This window comes from Antechinus flavipes, chromosome 6 (assembly GCF_016432865.1).
Source record: "Antechinus flavipes isolate AdamAnt ecotype Samford, QLD, Australia chromosome 6, AdamAnt_v2, whole genome shotgun sequence".
In the NCBI taxonomy this organism is placed as follows: Eukaryota; Metazoa; Chordata; class Mammalia; order Dasyuromorphia; family Dasyuridae; genus Antechinus; species Antechinus flavipes.
The window spans coordinates 252,748,873-252,768,637 of NC_067403.1; the positions used below are offsets into that span (position 1 = coordinate 252,748,873).

Genomic DNA, 19,765 nt, shown 5'->3' on the forward strand with positions numbered 1-19,765 from the left:
CCGGGGCTGAGCAGGACGGGCCGTCGGCTGGCACTCACCTGGCACCCACAGCGCGAGCAGCCGGGCTCGGTCCAGCGGCTCCCATGCTCGCGGCTGCTTCCTTGGTGCCAGCAAGGGGAGGGCGCCGGGGAAGGCCGGGACGTCGAGGGGCCTCTGGGAGGCGGCGGGGTCCTCCCCGCCTCGCCGTGCAGGAGCGAGGGGGGCAGCAGGCCCGCCAGGACAGACGGCTTTACCGTTCTTCCCTGAGAGGAGGGGCTGGGGGAGGGGGAGGCCGTGGGAGCCGAGGGCGCGGGAGACCGGGCAGAGGCGGGGGGGCCGGGCAGCGCCGAGGGCAGCGTCGGGGCAGGGGTCGTTCTGGTGACTGGTGGGGGGCCCGGGGCCCGGGATGGAGGGCCATGGCCGGGAGGCAGGGCGGGCGGGCCGGACTCCGGAAAGAGCAGCAGCATCTTCGGGGGGTGCTGGAGGGACTGGAGGATGGCCGAGGGGGCAAGCACGGCCTTCGGAAACGCTGAAAGAGAGAGCGTCAAAGGCAGACGGGGCTCCACAGGGTCACAGCGTTTCAGCTTAAAGAACTTTGGTGGCCGCCCACTCCAACCAGTGGGCAACCAGGCCACTGCTCAGCTCTCCAGGAGGGGCCTGTTCCTCTCACGCCCACTCCACTCCTCTCTCTCTCTCTCTCTCTCTCTCTCTCTCTCTCTCTCTCTCTATCTCTCTTTCTCTCTCTCTCTGTCTCTCTGTGTCTCTCTTTCTCTCTGTCTGTCTCTCTCTCTCTCTTTCTCTTTCTCTCTCTCTCTCTCTCTCTCTCTCTCTCTCTCTCTCTCTCTATCTCTATCTATCTCTATCTCTCCTCTCTCTCTGTCTCTGTCTCTCTGATGAGGTCCTCGGAATGTTTTTAAATGAGTAGGATCACAAAGGAAACTATCGTACTGAAATATAATTATCAAAATATTTTCAAAGAAATAACCACAGAGCAGACTTGAAGAACCCCAGCTTCCAGAAAATAGCTGACCAATGCCATCCAGGACTTAGCGTGATGATTGGCACAGAGTAGGTGCTTAATAAATGCTTATGGATTCTAGGTCAATCAACCCACCCACAAGCATTTATTAAGTTCCTCTACTTCCAGAAAATATCTGACAAATGCCATCCAGTATTGCGCAGGATGATTGGCACAGAGTAGGCGTTTAATAAATGCTTATGCATTCCAATTCAATCAATCCACCCACAAGCATTCATTAAACACCTACTGTGTACCAGGCACAATACTAGATTCCAGGAACACCCTCCCCCCCAAATGAAAGACTTGTGACCTTGGAGAAAGTTTTGTTATCTTTCCAAAGTCCTTCCTGAGGACACAAGCCTTGGTGTCACCTCTTAGTGCCTATTTCTGCTCTCGGATCCCCCCTCCCTTCTAAGAGGTCTGAGCAGGAAGGGGAGCAGAGAAAGGATGCTTACCCTCACAGGACGCCCTGTCGGCACTGAGGCGGAAGCCCGCCCGGCAGGCGCAGCGGAAGCTGCCCACGGTGTTGTGACAGGAGTGATGGCAGACGCGCCTCTCCGGGGGTCGGCGGCATTCGTTCACGTCTGCAGAAGAGGCCCCCAGACACGCGTCTATGGAGGTCCCAGCCAGGGGCCCTTCCCCACAGGGCCACGATGTCCCCCCCCCCCCCGCTCTAACGCGGGCTAGAGAGGCTGCGGCCCCCGGTCCTGGTGGCTGGGGCGGGGGGGCCTCACTGCCAGTGGCCAAGTCACGTTAAGGGGCGGCTCCCATCCCTACACTCCTAAATTAGTCTCTGTGTCCCTAAGGTCAAGCACGTGGTGCAACGCACCGAGCGCTGGGGCCGCAGGTGAGTTCAAATCCAGCCTCAGACACTAGCTGGATGATTTTAAGCTTGCCTCAGTCTCCCCATCTGCAAAACAGGGATAACAATAGCATCTACCAGGTTGTTGTGAGGATTGGCAAGATAATAATAAAGGGCTTAGCAGCATCTGCACTTAGAATGTGCTATAGCTTAGTTATTATAGCCAAACCTGAACTTCCATTTGCCTCAGTCTCTCCATCTGTAAAATGGGGATAACAATAGCATCCACCAGGTCGTTGTGAGGATCGATAAGATGATAATTATAAAGGGCTTAGCAGTCTGCACGTAGTGTTGCTATATAAAAGCCCACCGTTACCGTTAGCCAGTAAGCAGCTAGTATAAACTAGGCGTGTTAAGCATCGAACGCAGCTGCCAGCCAGGTCTGCCCCCGGCCCCGGGTACGGCCGGGATTTCGCCAGGGCCGAGTCAGAGCTGGACAGAGCCTCGGAGGACTTTAAGTCCAATTCCATCATTTGACAGAGGAGGAAACTGAGGGCCAAGGGGGCGGTCAGGTGGCTTCCCAAGTGAAAAGCAGGCTGGGGGTTCCAAACGGGGACCCGGGAACGGCCTCTTCCTCACGACACGAAGGCGCGGCCAGTGGGAGAGCAGAGAGGTTCTGGGCAAGGTCACCGGCCGGGGCGAGTCGGACAAGCCCCTGGAAGCCCAGCTTTGACACCCGCTGTCTGTGGGACTCGGGCCAAGTCGCGTCACGGTAACGATTCCGCTAACATTGACGGAGCGCTAAGATTTTCAGAGCGCTTTACAGACCTCACTGGATTTCTGCAAGGCAGGCGCCATGATCCCGGACTCTACAGGTACCGGGCAGTTAAGTCCGAGGGTCTGAGGCTGCATTCACACAGGGCTTCCTGGCCCTCCAGGTAGAAGCCCACCCAGGTGCCCTCCTCCGACCCTGCTAACCACCCCAGACGAATATTTTTACATCCCCAAGTTTCTGAAACCACGGGTCCACTCTGAGCATGGCGGCCCCCTCCCCGGCCAAGCCTCACCTACGCAGGAGTGCCGGTTACCATGCAGGTAGAAGCCCATTCGGCAGGAGCACCTGTAGCTGCCGATGCTGTTCTTGCAGCTCTGCTGACAAGGGACCCCCAAGCACTCGTCTGTGTCTGAAAGGGAAAAGCATGGGGAAGCTCAAAGGCAAAGGCCGGTCACTTATGTGAAAAGCCATAACCAGGGCAGGCAGCCAAGCCTCTGTCCAAGGCGCTGATCTCAGAAGGGGGCACCTTTCTGCCCTCTGCCAGCCCATACTGTGAGCGGGGGGGGGGGGGGGGGACCAGTTTTCACAGAGCTCCAAGAAGGCCCCCAGACTCCACCCACACCCACTCCGACCTCTTGCCCATTAGCTATTCTTGTCCTAAGTTAAACATTTCCTGGTTACCCCTCTCCCACACACAAAGAAAAATAGGACAAGTACCTGCCCTCAAGGAGTGTCCTCTCTATTGATAAGCCAACCTCCAGCTCAGGCCGATGAAGGCCATATTCAAAAGCCTGTCCTCCATCCTTCTCTGCAGCTTACTGATCACTCTTTCCCAATTGATCCTCCCTTCTCTTATGGTTCTCAGGACACCTCTCTGTCTCTCTCTCTCTGACTGTCTCTGTCTTTCTCTGTCTCTCTCTTCCTCCATCTCTGTCTCTATCTCTGTTTCTGTCTCTCTGTGGGTCTCTTTAGCTTTATCTCTCTCTCTCTCTGTCTCTCTCTCTCTCTCTGTGTGTCTGTCCTGGTTTTCTTCCTACCTCTCTGATAATCCCTTCTCTGTCTCCTTGGCCGGATCCAGTTCACACCTCTAACCAGAGGGGTCCCTCGGGGCTCTGTCTGGGCCTTCTTCTCTTCTCCCTCCACACTGCTTCACTTGGCGACCTCAGCAGTTCCCATGAGCATCCCTGAGCTGATGGTTCTCACATTTCCCTCTCCCGGCCTCCAACTTTGCATCTCCCACCGCCTTCCAGCCCTTCTGAGCTGCATGCCCACTAGACATCCCAAAATCAGCGTGTCTAAAAACAACTCGTCTTTCCCCCTAAAGTTTTCCCCTCCCACCTCTCCAGCTGCTGTGGAGAGCATCACTATATTCCCAGTCTCTCAGGTTCACGAGTGGGAATCACCCTGGACTCTTCCCTCTCTCTTCCCCCCCAGTATCGACTCTGTGGCCAAGGTCTGTCGATTGCACCTTTGCCCTATCTCTTGAACACGCCCCTCTCATTCTCCTCCGACACTGCCCCACCTCGGGTGCAGACCCTCATCACCTCACACCTAGATTATTGTGCTAGCCCGCAGGTGGGTCTGCCTGCTTCAAGCCTCCCTCCGTTCCAATCCAGCCTCTATCCAGCCATTAAAGTAATTTTCCTTAAAAACAGGTCTGACTATGTCACACACACACATACACACACACACACACACACGCAGCTCTCACTCGCCTCCAGGAGCAATACAAGATGCTTTTTTTGGCATTCAGAGCCCTTCATTACCTGCTCCCGCCTCCTTTTCCAGTCTTCTTACATCTTACTTCCCAACACGTACACTTGGAGCCAGTGAAACTAGCCCTCTCTGACTGTGTCCATCTCTCGACTCCAGGCATCCTTTCCCTCTTCCATGTTAGGAACACTCTTCCTTCTCATCTCTGCCTGCTGACCTCCCTGGCTTCCTTTAACTAAAATCCCACCTTCTCCCGGAAGCCTTCCCCACCCCTGCTTAATCCAGTACCTTCTAGTTACTGTTAGTTATGGTTAACTACTTCCTATTTATCTTGTATCTGTGTACTTTTAGTTACTATTAATTGTTGTTAATTACTTCCTATTTATCTTTTATCTGTTCTTGTGCCTTCTGGCTACTATTAATTTCTTTCTATTTATCTTGTATCTTCTAGTTACTATAAGTACTTCCTACTTATCTTGTATCTGTTCTTGTACTTTCTAGTTATTATGAATTACTTCTTATTTATCTTGAATCTGTTCTTGTACCTTCTAGTCACTATTAATTTCTTCCTTTATTTTGTATCTGCTTTTGTATCTTCTAGTTACTATCAATTATTGTTACTTTGTATTTATCTTGTATCTGTTCTTGTACCTTCTAGTCACTATTAATTTCTTCCTATTTATTTTGTATTTATTTTTGTATCTTCTAGTAACAATTAATTATTGTTAATTACTTTGTATTTATCTTGTATCTCTTCTTGTACCTTCTAGTCACTATTAATTTCTTCCTATTTATTTTGTATCTATTTTTGTATCTTCTAGTAACAATTAATTGTTGTTAATTACTTTGTATTTATCTTGTATCTCTTCTTGTACCTTCTAGTCACTATTAGTTTCTTCCTATTTATCTTATATCTGTTTTAGTACCTTCTAGTTACTATTAACTATTGTTACTTTATATTTATCTTGAATCTGTTCTTGTACCTTCTAGTCACTATTAATTTCTTCCTATTTATTTTGTATCTGTTTTAGTACCTTCTAGTTACTATTAACTATTGTTACTTTATATTTATCTTGAATCTGTTCTTGTACCTTCTAGTCACTATTAATTTCTTCCTATTTATTTTGTATCTGTTTTAGTACCTTCTAGTTACTATTAACTATTGTTACTTTGTATTTATCTTGAATCTGTTCTTGTACCTTCTAGTCACTATTAATTTCTTCCTATTTATTTTGTATCTATTTTTGTATCTTCTAGTAACAATTAATTATTGTTAATTACTTTGTATTTATCTTGTAATCTATTCTTGTACCTTCTAGTCACTATTATTTTCTTCCTATTTATCTTGTATCTGTTTTAGTACCTTCTAGTTACTATTAATTATTGTTACTTTGTATTTATCTCGGATCTATTCTTTTACCTTCTAGTTACTATTAATTACTTCCTATTTATCTTGTATCTGTTCTTGTATCTTCTAGTTACTATTAAGTACTTCTTATTTATTTTGTATCTGTTCTTGTATCTTCCAGTTGCTATTAAGTATTTCTTCCTTATCTTGTATCTGTTTTAGTACCTTCTAGTTACTATTGACTATTGTTACTTTATATTTATCTTGAATCTGTTCTTGTACCTTCTACTCACTATTAATTTCTTCCTATTTATCTTGCATCTGTTTTTGTATCTTCTAGTCACTATCAATTATTGTTAATTACTTTGTATTGATTTATCTTGTATCTGTTCTTGTACTTTCTAGTTACTATTAATTATTTTTAATTATTTCCTATTTATCTTGTATCTGTTCTTGTACCTTCTAGTCACTATTAATTACTTCCTAGTTATTTTGTATATCACCATCTCTTATCTCTCTTATTAAATTGTAAGCTCCTTGAGGTCAGGGACTGTCTTTAGCCTCTTTGTATCCCCTGCTATTAGCACAGTGCCAGGCACATTCTGGGTGTTTAATAAATCTTCACTGATTGCTTGAAGGTTAAACAAGAGGACATCTGAGTCTGATTCCAAACCTGGGATTCCATGACTTCCTCCCCAACTTCTATCACTAGCAGAGCTGCTTAGAAAGCTGCGGGCTCCTTTCCCCTCCATTGGTTCATCTCCCTCCTCAGGGGTCGTGCTTGCTCTCAAGCTCCCCTTGGCTCTCTCCTGCCTTCACTCTTGAGCGGACCCTGTCCTCCCTCCCTCCCACTCTCATCTCAGCCCTTGTGCTCGTGTCCTGGATGGACACAGGAACAGCTTCCAGGGATCCACCCGAGTTGCCAAGCCACTTCTTGGGGGGACTTACCCTGGCAGCTGTGTCGGTCAGCAGAAAGCTGCATCCCCGGCCCACATTCACACACAAATCCTCCTTCCGTGTTCACACAGAGGCCCTCACAGGACGAGCTTAAGCATTCATCAATGTCTGGGAAGGAGAAACAACACCGGGAGCTTGGGGTCTTGGGGACAATTTTCTGACAAGTAAGAATAATGACACTGACCCCAAGACCGGCTCAAAGAATCTAGAGATGGCAGGATTCTTGAAACAGCTAAAAGTTAGATAGGTTCTGGCCTGGTTGAATGAGTAAATCCAAGGTGTACGAGGTCTCCATTGTCAATGGATCTGTCCCTGTCCCCGTGTTGGTGGCCGTTTTCATCAACGACTTGGATAAATGTATAAACAAAATGCTCGATCAAATTTGCAGATGACGATACCTTACAATATAAGCTTCTGGAAGGCAGGGGCTGTCCTTTAGAATTTATAGCACCAGAATTTAGTACAGGACATAGTAAGTGCTTAATAAATGCTCCTTGATTTCTGTTTCAGTCATTCATGGTACAAGACCAGGAGGGATCCCTAATACACACACTCGAACATGACAGAACCAAGAATTCCAAACTGTCTCAGCAGGCCACAAAAATTAGACGGAACCTAACTGGGGGAAACGTGATAGAATAAAGGTTCCAGAGTTGGAAGACACCTCAGAGGCCATCTTGTTCAATTCCCTCATTTCCCAGATGAATAAACTGAAGCTCAGGGAGGGAAGTGAAAGACTCAGTCTTAAAAAATGGAGGAAGAACAGGCTTCCTGGGAGGCCGTGGTTCCCTGATACTGGAGGTCTCCAAAGGTTGGGTGACCATTTGTTGAGGAGGTCATAGATGGGTTGAATTCTACGGGCTCCACGGTCCCTTCTGACTCTGGAAAGCTACGATTTTCGTGAAAACCCTACCTCCTAATCTGTAAAATGAGGTGAAGTCACTCTGCCGGGGTCACCAGGTACTAAGTGGTACAGCTGGGATCTGACCACAGTTCCTCTAGCTGCCAGCCGACGCTCTTTCCACTACATCACGGAAACAACCCCCAGACATTCCTACGCCCACACGGCCAGCCACCCGGCCTGCGAAGGAAAACACCCACCCACCAATAAAATAAGCTCATACAAGGTCAGGGACAAACTCATATGGAAAGTCACACACTTGCTCTCATAAAACTACAGGAATCATGTAACCAAGTCAAGATGCAAGAGAATTGGTCCACAGACACAGAATTTTAAGGAAGGACTAAGTCCGGTCATGGAACATTTGAGCTGGGAAGGGACTTGGAGGTCACCTCATCTAACCCCGTCCTTTTACAGAGAAGGAAACTGAGGTCCACAACTTCCCCAAGAGTGAGGGACAGAGAGAGGGTCTCTTCAATTCCAAGTCCAGTGATTTCCCACCACTACCATAGAAGGATTTTGACAACTCTGATTCTCTCTGATGTTGGACTGAAATCAATGTCCCTGTCCTTTTCACCCATTATTTCTGCTTCTGCTCTCTGGAACCACGCAAAGCAAGGCTAGACCTTATTCCACAGGATAACCCATTAAATGATTTAAAACAGCTATTGTGTCTCCCTTCCCTGCCACTGATTCTTGCATTCTCTCAGTCAATAATTCCCAAATCTTTCAATCATTCCCCTCATACTGCAAGACTGAGTTTCCTTACTAAGGTAGTAGCCATTCTACTGTGGTAGCAAACCCAGTACTCCAGATGGAGTCTAACCAGGGCAGAAGAAGAATAAAGGAAGGAACCCATATTTCCCTTCTTCTAGACACATGGAATGTTTATGGCATCTATGAGCATAAACAAAACATTAGTTTTGGGGGATGGTGACATTATTGATTCACTTGGATCTTGGCGTTTTTCCCCGATGAACTGATGCCCAGTCATGTGTTCGTACTATTGATTTTTTAAACCTCAATGTGACTTGACATTTATCTCCATTTAAATTCATTTTGTTAAATTCAGTCCTTCCTTTGCATGTCATCTATTTCTCGCTCTGCTCCATTGGGATTGGGAAATAAGGGGAGAATGAACCACGTATCCTAGAGCTTATGAAGATTTACAATCTGAATAGATAGAGCCAGGGTAAAAACTTGAGGGGGAAAAATTGGGAAAATTGGCAAGTAGAATGGGTAACACGTAATGTGTCTTTCTCCATGACTGGACTTGCCTTTGAGCCTACTCAATCACTTCACAAGTAATGGGCAAGTCCAATGGAGGAGCAGTTGAGTACCAGTATCACCCATCCAATGCACCAGCCATGCTAAGAAGCTAGATTAGGGGAATATTTTAAACAGAGATAGAAAGGAAAAATGACCTTAACAATCACCGGCATCTTGCATCTAGAGTTTCCAAAATGATAGAACATTGGTTCTTCTGGAGACTTCTGAATAGAAGAATACTGAGGGTAAAAATATCTGATGGGATAGGTGGTCTCAGTCCAAGGGCCTGAACCATGATTTTAGCACTGCCTGGTTTGGGCTTTTTTTGTTTTGTTTTGTTTTGCTTAAGACACAGGAGAACTTACAGATAAATAGTCCATGAAACAGTTGTTTTGATTTTAGATTTCATTCCTTTTATTCCTACGAGCAAAAAACTGTTTACAATTAAACCGTGCCTGTATGATTTATTCCATCATGTTATGCCAGCAAGACTTTAAAAAATAAAACAGGAGCAGAAGACAGTGGTGTATTTTTTGGTGGGTGTGGGCTGAGCCAATAAATTAATTGGATAAAATCTATAGCGAGCACTCCTCGGATCAAAGCTTCTTAAACCATGGGTTGAGACCCCATATGAGCTTATGAAATCAAATATGGGGGGAGATCCATAAAATCATGATTTATTATTAGTGTTTGATTTATATACCTATTTTATAAACCTATATACCCGGAGTTGTGTAAAATTTCTCGGGCAAAAGGGAGTTGTGAGTGGAAAAAAGTTTAAAAAGCCTTGCCTTACCATTCCAATAGACTTGGGTTGGAAAATGTCAATCGCATCCAGAAAGAGAACCACGGAGACTGAATGTGGATCGAAACGTGGTATTTTTACCTTTTTTGTTTATTTGTTTGCTTCTTGTGGTTTGTTCCCCTTTTAGTCTGATTTTTCTTGCACAATGGGACAAATAATGCAAAGATGTTTAAAAGGATAGTACATATTTAACCTATATCAAGTTGCTTGCTCTCTGGGGGAAGGGAGAAGTAAGGGAGGGAGGGAGAAAAATTTAGAAGACAAAGTCTTATAAAAATGAATATTGGAAACTATATATATAGTTAGAAAAATATAATACTATCGGGGGGAAAAAAGAAGCTTCACTTTAGACTAACAAGATAGTTTTAATATTCCTAATCATGAAAGAAGGGGAAGTCGGGATAAAGGTAGCCAGTTGGCTGAGAGCTGGTGTTTCTCCCAAGCATCCCCAAGAACTGGATGGGGTTTTGGGTATTTATACAGAATGCAGAGACAAATAAATGGATGCACGAAAAATGACATTCCCTCTTCCATTAAATTTGGAGTCAATCAAAATCTAGATTGCATTAGCCTTGGAAAGTGAAAGGAGAACCAAGTGTGGACAGAGGTGGACACCATTCTCACCTGTACATTTGATGCCGATGGCTGTTTCTATCATGGAGAACCCCACAGGGCAGACTCGGGCTACCTCTTGACAGCCGCCATGGTTACAGGCCAAGTCACACCCATATTCACCACATGGTCCGGGGGCTTCTGAAACGAAAGCATTGGTAATATGAGAGTAATAGCAATAACCACAGGGCAATCCTTGCTTGGATTATGGAGAGGATCTCCTGTTATACAGAGAGGAAGTCCATTCCAGGATAAGTTCTCTAGGACGCTAAAAGATCAGACATAAGCAAATGGACTGGGGGCACTGAGGGGCGATGCACATTCTGAGACACCCTAACACCTGAAGGAGAGAGGACTGCACTTCTAAAAGAAGCTGAAATAGGAGACAACTAGGTAGGAAAGGAAGCACACTCCAGCTTAGTGTCTCTGAATTTTCCACCTGGGTAAAAGCCCAGCTGGCCCAGCCTTAGTTACAGTTATGATAATAGCTCACACTCAAGTAATAACAATGGACTATTTGTGGAGTCCTTGCCTCATCCCAGTTCTGATAATGCAAAAATTACATTTTACAAAGGAGGAAACCAAAGCTCACAAGAGAAGCTCGATTCGCCCAAGTCTTCTTATAGAGTCTTAAATAATGTACCCAGGGCTTGAATCCCGGTCTTCTGCTCCCTTCTTTGCCTCTACATTGTGACTTCTGTGAGCCCTCGGTGGAAGCCATCCGGCCTCCCTTACCCATAGCCCAGCCCCTTCCAAATCCTCAGAGAGAGTCTCTCCATGAAATCTTTTCCATGAAAGCACGTGTATAATATCAATCCGCTATCGATATCAAAGGTGGTTGTTCAGTGATGTTTAATCACATCCACTTCTCTGTGACACCATTTGGGTTTTGGGGCAAAGATATCCGAGTGCTCCTTCTCCAGCTCATTTTATAGACGAGGAAACTGCAATAAGCAGAGTTAAGGGACTTGCTCAGGGACACACGGCTAGAAGTGTCTGGGTGAATTTGAACCCATGTCTTCGGATCCAGCATTCTATCCGCTGTGCCCCCAGATGCCCCCTGGATGTTACATAGATCTCTGTCAAATTGCTTGCCCTCTCAAGGAAGGGAGAGAAGTAATTAAAGAAAGAATCGGGAACTTAAATTTTTAAAAACAAATATTAAAATTTTTGTTTATATGCAATTGATTTAAAAAAGATAAAAAAAGTCTTTAAAAGAGTAAATCCAGCCCCTCAATTGGAGAAGGGCGGAGTCAATTGTGCTATAGGAATGTTATGGAATATTATTGTTCTGTAAGAAATGACCAGCAGGAGGATTTCAGAAAGGCCTGGAGAGACTGACAGGAACCGATGCTGAGGGAAGGGAGCAGGACCAGGAGATCATTGTACACGGCAACAACAATCCTACATGAGGATCAGTTCTGATGGACGTGGCCCTCTTCAAGGAGATGAAACAAATCAGTTTTAATTGTTCAATAATGAAGAGAACCAGCTACACCCAAGGAAAGAACTCTGGGAAATGAGTGTGAACCACTACATAGCATTTCCACTTTTTCTGTTACTGTTTGCTGCCATTTTTGTTTTTCTCTCCAGGTAATTTGACCTTCTTTCTAGATCTGATTTTTCTTGTGCAATAAGAGAACTGTATAAGTATGTACACATATATTGTATTTAACATATACTTTAACATATTTAACAGGTATTAGACATCTAGGGGAGGGGGTGAAGGGAAGGAGGGGAGAAGATAGAACAGAAAATTTTGCAAGGGTCAATGTTGAAAAATTACCCATGCTTGTGTTTTGTTAATAAAACACTAATATATATATATATATATATATATATGAGTATATCGATAGCGCCCCACTTGCCACATCAGAGGAACACAGCCTTTGAACTGAAACAAGGAGCCAGAATCCTTTGCCGGGGAGTTGGCCAAAGTCCAGGCAGGAGAAAGGCTCGATTCTGGCTCCGGCAGGATTAGAACCCAGGCCCCGGCTCTGAGTACCTGGGCAGGTGATGCCTTGCTCTCCATCCCGGCAGGAGCAGACGTTGGGAGCGATGCAGAAGCCGCTGCCGCAACCGAAGGAGCAGAGAGCTGGAGGAAGACACCGAGGGGGGAATGAGGAAGGCCCGGGGCCCCTTTGGACAGACAGCATGTCCTCCAGGCCCGAGTCCCGCCCCTCCCCACACACTCCCAGGCCCCAGAGGTTCGAAGGCACTTACGGAGGGTGCACTGTCCGCTGCCCAGGGAGGGCACCCAGCCGGGGCAGCATCCACTTCCAAACCCTGAGAGGCAAACGTGGGGGCCCAGGCGGCGTCTTGAAAAGAGAGAGATTGTTTGGGATCCTCTGCACTGAGGGAGAAACCGAGTCAAGCGAACGAAGGAAACCATCGCCCGGGCGGGGGGCCGGCCGGTCAGCAGAAGGGGACCCCTTGAGGGTCTAGCGGGGGTTAGAGCCACCACCTTGGGCGCGGGGCCATTCCGTGCTCAGAGTTAAGTCAACGATATTTGCTGAGTTCCTACTGTGTGCCAAGCATTCAGACAGAGCAAAACCGGGCCTGCCCTCAAGGGGCTCACGTTCTCTAGGAGGACGGAGCATGTCGTATTAAGCCCTGGAGGAGGGACAAAGTGCTCCTGCCTTTGAAACACCTCTCACGTACATCCCCTTCTGTGCAACCCCGCCCGGCGCGATCTTAGTCCAGGTCCCCGTTACTTCTCATTGGGTCTACAGCAGTAACCCTGAACTTGCCTCTTATTTCTCCTCCCTTCAATGTATCTTCCCCTCAGCTGCCAAAGTAATTTTCCTAAAGAGCAGGTATATCCATGTTACTCCCCAGGTCAATAGATTGCAGTGGCTCCCTATTACCTCCAGGATCAAATGTAGTCTTTGCAACTTGGTTCCTTCCAACCATCCCAGTTTTCTTACACTTTACTTCTATGTACTCTCCAATCCAGGTTCCCTGGTCTTCTGGTTGATCCTTTATCTCCCCCTCTCCATGCGCTCTCTCTCTCTCTCTCTCTCTCTTTTTTGTTGTTGGTGTTGAGACAATTGAGATTAAGTGACTTGCCCAGGGTCACACAGCCGGGAAGTATTGAGTGTCTGAGGGCAGATTTGAACTCAGGTCCTCCTGACTTCAGGGTTGGTGTTCTCTCCACTGAGCCACTAGCTGCCCCTCCATGCCTTTTCAATAATACAATTCAATGGAATGCCTTCCTTCCTCAGTTTCCCAGCCTTCCTTCAAGACTCAGCTCAGACGCTGCCTTTTTCTGGCTCCCTTCCTTTCCCGGTCCAGCCCAAGCCCCACGGCTAACATTTTGCCCCGGAGATGACTTTCCATCTTGTGAAGCATCTGCCGTGTGCCAGGAACCAGGACAGCCTTTGAAGGCTCCCCAGCCCAAGGGAGGAGACCACATATAAACAAGACCAATTGGGGAGCATCTCGGGGGAAAGCACCAGCTTGAAGGGGGATCTTCCCCGCTCGAACGAAGCTCTGGGAGCAGAGAAGCTGCTTCAAGTTGTCTTTGGATGTCTTGAACACTTTATAAATTTTGGGGGGCAGCTGGGTGGTGCAGTGGATAGAGCACCAGCCCTGGAGTCAGGAGGACTTGAGTTCAAATCTGACCTCAGACACTTAACACTTCCCGGCTGTGTGACCCTGGGCACAGGCTGGAGCCTACTGAGCTCACGGTCAACGAGGGGAAAGGGGGGACCCTTCGTGGGAAAGGCCCCAAAACGAGGAGCGCCAGCTCCGCTGATCCTGTAAATCGACCCGCAGCCACGGCCCCGTTCTGGTTGTACCAGAGTCTCGGAGCTGACGGCCGTAGCTTCCCCTCCAGACTGTGTAAGTTAATGGTGGGCGTCAGTACCGGGCAGCTCTGTCTGCCCCACACAGACTCCCAGCGGTCAGTGCGCTCCTCCCTGCGGCCCCCTGGGATACTGGGCTGTTAGCAAGGGCCCGGTCTTTTGCTGGAGTCCATCTACCCCCTCACTGTACCAGGAGAAAGGGGGGCTGAGTTCGAATCCCAGCTCTGTCCCAAACAGGCCGTATGTCCTTAGCACTCATTTGCTAGCTCTTTTTCCATTTTCTCCATTTCCAGACAAGAGGGTTGGAGTATTTCATCACCAAGTTTCCAATTCCTAATGGACAGAGCGAGCTCGAGAGCTAAAAATGAGGAGGTGGCATCTGAGGAGGAAGAGGATGAGGGAAGGCGGGGAGGGAGGAAGAGGAAGAGGAGAAAGGCTAGGAAGAGGGGAAAAGAGGAAGAAGGAAGAAAAGGGGAAGGAAGGAGGAGAAGGAAAGAAGGGCTGAAGGAGAAAGAGAAAAAGGGGGGGATTCCAAGCAAAGGCTTAAGCAGCCTGTGGGGAGTGAGCCATGAAGAGAAAAGGTCACTGGGTTTGTTGGCTGCCGCCCAGTAATGGGAAATCCAGGGGCGGAGAGCTGACCTTTGGAAGAGCAATGAAACCCCCCCCCCGCCCCCTGCAAACGTGCTAAGCAGTTACTGGGGCTCCTTTCAGAGGTTCAGAGACTCTGAGCTGGTCTCAGAAGCCATCTCGCGCATGCCATGGGGGGAAACTGAGGCCTGCAGGCCCAGTCTGGTGGAGTGGAAAGGAGGCTGGGTCTGGAATTGGAAGGCGTGGGTTCAGCTCTTATCGCTGATGTTCACTCCCTGCCTCAGTTTCCTCCTCCGTAGGATGAAAGCTTCTGGAATCCCTGCTCCAATCGATGACTGCCCATGACGTGACTTGTCTACGGTCACTCAGACTGTCCAATAGGGAGAGTCCCCAGAGCCTTTTCTGCAACAGCATCGCTGGGGAGTCAGCCGATTCTCCTCCAGTTCCCACATTCCCCCAGGGGCTGCTCCCTGCCCCTCCCCCCACCCCAGAGCATGCCGGGCTGAGTCCTGCCCCCAGTAACAAGTGCCGGGGTGACAGCTGGGGGGGGGGCGCTGCCCTATCAGGCCACCAGCCAGTTCTCGTCGTATCTGATTGTGGCTCAGCAGCCACAGGAACTGATGAGCGCCCCCCCCCCCAGGAGCCGCAGCTCCGGCCCCCGTCTGTCCAATCAGATCCCGCCGGGGCGGACAGCGACCCCGGGGAGACGAGCTGACAGGCTGCCTGAGAGACAGGTGGACGCAGGCCCTGAACCGTGGCCAAGAGCCGCAGGCAGCTCCTGAGACAGCACAGGTGCAAGCCGTCACGTGGGGGAGGGGCGAGGACCCCGCCGCTGCAGGGGAGGGATCCCTGGCCCCCCGCCAGAAACCCAGCTCGACACAGTGTTCTCACACAGGGAGTGAGGGGCCGGCAGCACACGCACACAGGAGCGCTCTCCCAGCCAGCTGCCCCCGCTGTGCTCAGTCCCAGCCCCCGGGGGTGAGCAAGTCAGGACACGTCACTGAGAAGGCAGAGAGACAGAGAGAAAGAGAGACAGACAGAGACAGACACAGAGACAGAGACAGAGAGACAGAGACAGCGAGAGACAGAGACAGAGAGACACACACAGAGACAGAGACAGAGAGACAGAGACAGAGACACAGACAGAGACAAACAGAGAGACAGAGACAGAGAGAGACACAGAGACACAGAGACAGAGAGACAGACACACAGAGACAGAGAGACAGAGACAGAGATTCAGAAAGACAGAGAGAAACAGAGACAGAGACAGAGAGAGAGACAGAGAGAGATTCAGAGAGACAGAGACAGAGAGAGAGAGAGAGAGAGAGAGAGAGAGAGAGAGAGAGAGAGAGAGAGAGATTCAGAGAGACACAGAGAGAGAAACAGAGATAGAGATAGATACAGAGACAGAGAGAGGAGAAAGGGGAGACAGAGCTCCCCAGGAGATGAACACCAGGCAATGCTTGAATGGGCCTGGACTCCTTAGGGAAGACTTCCCAAAGAAGTCACGATTTGTTGCGTTTAAAGGCATTTCTGGTGAAACCTCGATCCCCATTTCTCTGTTATTAAAGTACAAAAAGAAGCAGAAGTCGCTGTCGTCCCCCTAGTCAACCAGCATTTATTAAGCACCTACTCCACACCGGGCACACCGGGGATAGAGAAAGGTAAAGAGCGTTCCTGCTTCAAGCAGCTCCCAATGGAGTAAGGATGGGAGGGAGGACCCGAGAGATCCCTCAAGGGAACGCCTGGAACCTCAGCAATGCTCACTGGGACCGCTGCTCACCAGGCCACCCTACCTGTTGGCATCTCTCTTACTTTGGACCAGCATTTACGCAGCTCCTACTGTGCGCGACAGCCCTTCCCGCTCTGGCCTGGCCCCGGCTGCCTGTGCCTTCTCCGCCCCAATTAGCTCCTTTCTATAGAATAACATAGAGTCGAGGCTCGGAGATCCGGCCTTCGGACGAGTGCTGTGTGGCCCTGAGCAAGCCCTACTCGCCTCAGTTTCCCCAACTGTAAAATGGAGCTCCTAAGAGCACCTGCGTCCCAGAATCGTTTGGGGCTCAATTGAGACGATATTTATAAAACACTTGGTGGGTAATGAATGATTTCCTTCTTCCGTATGCACCGTATAGACACAAACATGTATCCAAGCAGACTGGGGCGGATTATGGCCGTGGGGCCAGAACCCCTTCCCCTCCCCCCCTTTCTGTTCCCAGCGCCCGGGGCAGAGAGAGGCTTTGAGAAATCCTTGCCCAGGATCACCAAGAGAGGAAGGAGCAGCACCGAGCTGGGGCCCCAGATCCCTGTCTCCTCCCACTGAACCCTGGGCCTTCCAGGACTGAAGTCACCCCGGCTGGGCCCCGTTGGAGTCTGTCACTCAGGACAGGGGGGAGGGAGGGCACAGCGAACTCTTTGGGCCACCTGACCCGAAGTGCAACGTGGCCCCGGCAGGGACAGAGGCAGGGACAGAGGCAGGGCTAGCCCCTACACCACCCCCCATCACCCCCACCCCCGGCTCACAGAGTGCTCAGGTTGGCCCAGGGATCGCCAGAGACATCCTCACGTCCCAGGTGGAGGCTGTGGATGCTGCCCAGGGAGGGAGGACGCCCGCAGCCAGAAGGCAAAGCTCAGCGGGAGGGGGGGGGGATCTCCAGAACAGTCAGGGGCACATCGGGAGCAAGGCCAGACACGGCCAGGTGGAAGGAGGACTCCTGGGCTGCTTTGGCTCCCTCAAGCCCCTGACCATCCCGGAGCCTCTCCACCCCCACCACCAGGTGGAGGGCTGCCCAAGAGAACATCCGACCACATGCATAGTGCTACCCCTCCACACCTGGCAGCCAGTGCCTTCCCTCGCCCACTCAGCCTGCCCGGAGAGGAGTGCCCACCCTCGCCCACTCAGCCTGCCTGGAGAGGAGTGCCCACCCTCGCCCACTCAGCCTGCCCGGAGAGGAGTGCCCACCCTCGCCCACTTAGCCTGCCCGGAGAGGAGTGCCCACCCTCGTCTGCCCAGCAGCCAGTGCCCACCCTCGCCCACTCAGCCTGCCCAGAGAGCAGTGCCCACCCTCGCCTGCCCAAAAGCCAGTGCCCACCTTCGGCCACTCAGCCTGCCCGGAGAGCAGTGCCCACCCTCGCCTGCCCAAAAGCCAGTGCCCACCTTCGGCCACCCAGCCTGCCCCGAGAGCAGTGCCCACTCTCGCCCGCCCAGCGGCCAGTGCCCTCCCTCCGTCCCGCCGGGGCTCCTGGGGCGGGCTAGGAGCGCCCGAGAGCGCGAGGCGCCGGCGCTGGTCCCGGGCTTACCTCTCGGCCGCGAAGGGAACGGGTTTCTTCCTGCCCCCCGTGTAGCCCCGGGAGGAGACGCCGGGCAGGGAGAGCGCGAGGCAGGCGGCGGCGGCGGCGGCTCGCAGCAGCAGCCCAGCCCACATGGCTCGCCTCGGCTCGGGGCTGGACGGCCCGCCGCTCCCTCCCTTCGCCCCTTCCTCGCTCCGCTGCAGGGGGGAGCCGGGGGTGGGGCGGGGGGACCGGGGAGACTGGGGGAGCGCTGCCCGGCCGGCCGGCCCCTGGCCCCTCCTCCTGCCCGCCCCGCGCGCCTCGGGGGCCCCGCAGGGAGCGGGCGGCCCAGAGAGCGTGCCCCGGGCCGAGGGGGGTGCGCCGGGAGCTGAGGGGCGCGCGGGGGGGCTGGACTAGGCCGAGGGGGAGGGTCCCGCCGGGGAGGGAGGGAACCGTGGGGGGCGCCGGTGGGGACGGGGGCGGCTTTCTGGCACCGGTGGGGCGCAACCGAGCACAAAGGGCAGGCGCGAGGGCGCCGCTGGGGCGCTGGAGCCGAGGGGGGAGGGCGCTCGAGCCGAGAGGGTCACACTGGAGCAGAGGGGCGTTGGAGCCGAAGGGGGCGCGCTGGGGTGGGGGCTCTGGAGCCGAGGCGGGGCACGGAGTCTGGAGGGGATGCTGGAGCGGAGGGGGGCGTTGCTGTGGGACCGTGGAGCGGATGGGGCCGGGGGAGCCTACGAGGGCGCGCTGGAAATGAGGGGGCCGCTGCTGGGGCCCCGAGGCTAAGGGAGCGCAAGAGCCGAGGAGAGCCGCTGGAGCCGGGGGCCGGGAACCGGGCGGAAGGACTGGCGAGCAGGGGCAAGGAGCAGCGAGCCCTCGGCCCCCAGCCGTGGACTAGGGCTCCACGCCCGGGGAAAGGTGGCCCCCTGGGGTCCCCCAGGGCACTGGGACAAGGACAGAGGGAGCCGCCTGTTTCCTTGGCAGGGGGGCGAGCGCTGGGGCCCCGCCCGCCCTGGGGAATACGGCCAGAGAGCCCGGGGGCCCCGACAGGGAGCGAAATTGGCCTTTGCCATCCCCGCCCCTCTCCTGGCCTGGCGGGGCCGAGCCTAGGGCCTCGTGGGTCCAAACCCCGCCCTCCCGTGGAGGGCAGCTCTTTCTTTTGTCCGTTAAGGTGAAAAGATCGGGGCCCTGGGAAAGCCGGAGCGGATTTTTCCCTCGGGGCAGATGGCGTCTCGGACCCTGGCCGGGGGCGTTCTGGGGGGGTTCCGGGGGGACAGCCCCTAGGAGACAGGCTGGGGAAGGCTTGCTCCACCTTTTCACCCAAGATACCCCTCCAGAACGACAGCGAGTGGCTCATCTATCACGAGAGCAGATCTGATCTTCCCGAATGGCCGCAGGGGAGCAGCCAAATCAAGGTGCAGCTCCCCCGCCCCCTCCCCCCGGGCCCGCAGTGTCCAGCCCAGGCGCTAAGCCAGGACACGGAACGCGGCGCCCGGGGGAGGGAACATGGCAGCGGGAATCGGGGAACGGGCTACTTAGTTCTCATCTCGGCGGTTGCAGCCTTTGCTCGGACACTGCTGAGGACGGGGAGCTCACTGCTTCACAGCTCAACCTGTCCCACTGTAGAAAGTCCGGGCTTGCACTGAACTGAACCGCAAGAAACGTCACCGGCCATTGCGTTTTCCAGCTAAGACACCTTGGAGGTCATTTAGTTTAATCTCCATTTAAAGGGGAAACAGGAGGTTCAGAGGCGCCGCTAGAGGGGAGAGGGGCCAGGACTGGGAGAGAGACCCGCCTTTAACTCCTGACTTGCTGCTGACTTTCCGTGACTTGGCTAAGCCATTTAGCCCATCTGGGACTCGTTTCCCCATCTGTGTAGCAGGGGAATTGAACTGGATGATGTCCCTAATTTCTCACTGCTCACT

The 19,765-nt window shown here is 51.7% G+C and overlaps 1 protein-coding gene across 1 annotated transcript in view; it reads right to left on the reverse strand.

Annotated features, from left to right (window-relative positions):
• VWCE (von Willebrand factor C and EGF domains) overlaps positions 1-18,016 on the reverse strand; it is a 28,889-nt gene extending 10,873 nt beyond the window's left edge. The window contains exons 1-8 of the mRNA XM_051964751.1: positions 17,874-18,016; positions 12,406-12,500; positions 12,188-12,277; positions 10,195-10,323; positions 6,587-6,703; positions 2,870-2,986; positions 1,456-1,584; positions 39-508 (exon numbers count right to left, since the gene is read on the reverse strand). Of these exons, the coding sequence (XP_051820711.1) occupies positions 39-508; positions 1,456-1,584; positions 2,870-2,986; positions 6,587-6,703; positions 10,195-10,323; positions 12,188-12,277; positions 12,406-12,500; positions 17,874-17,998 (1,272 nt within the window). The 5' untranslated portion in view covers positions 17,999-18,016. The remainder of the gene's footprint in view (positions 1-38; positions 509-1,455; positions 1,585-2,869; positions 2,987-6,586; positions 6,704-10,194; positions 10,324-12,187; positions 12,278-12,405; positions 12,501-17,873) is intronic.
• Between the last annotated feature and the right edge of the window lie 1,749 nt (positions 18,017-19,765).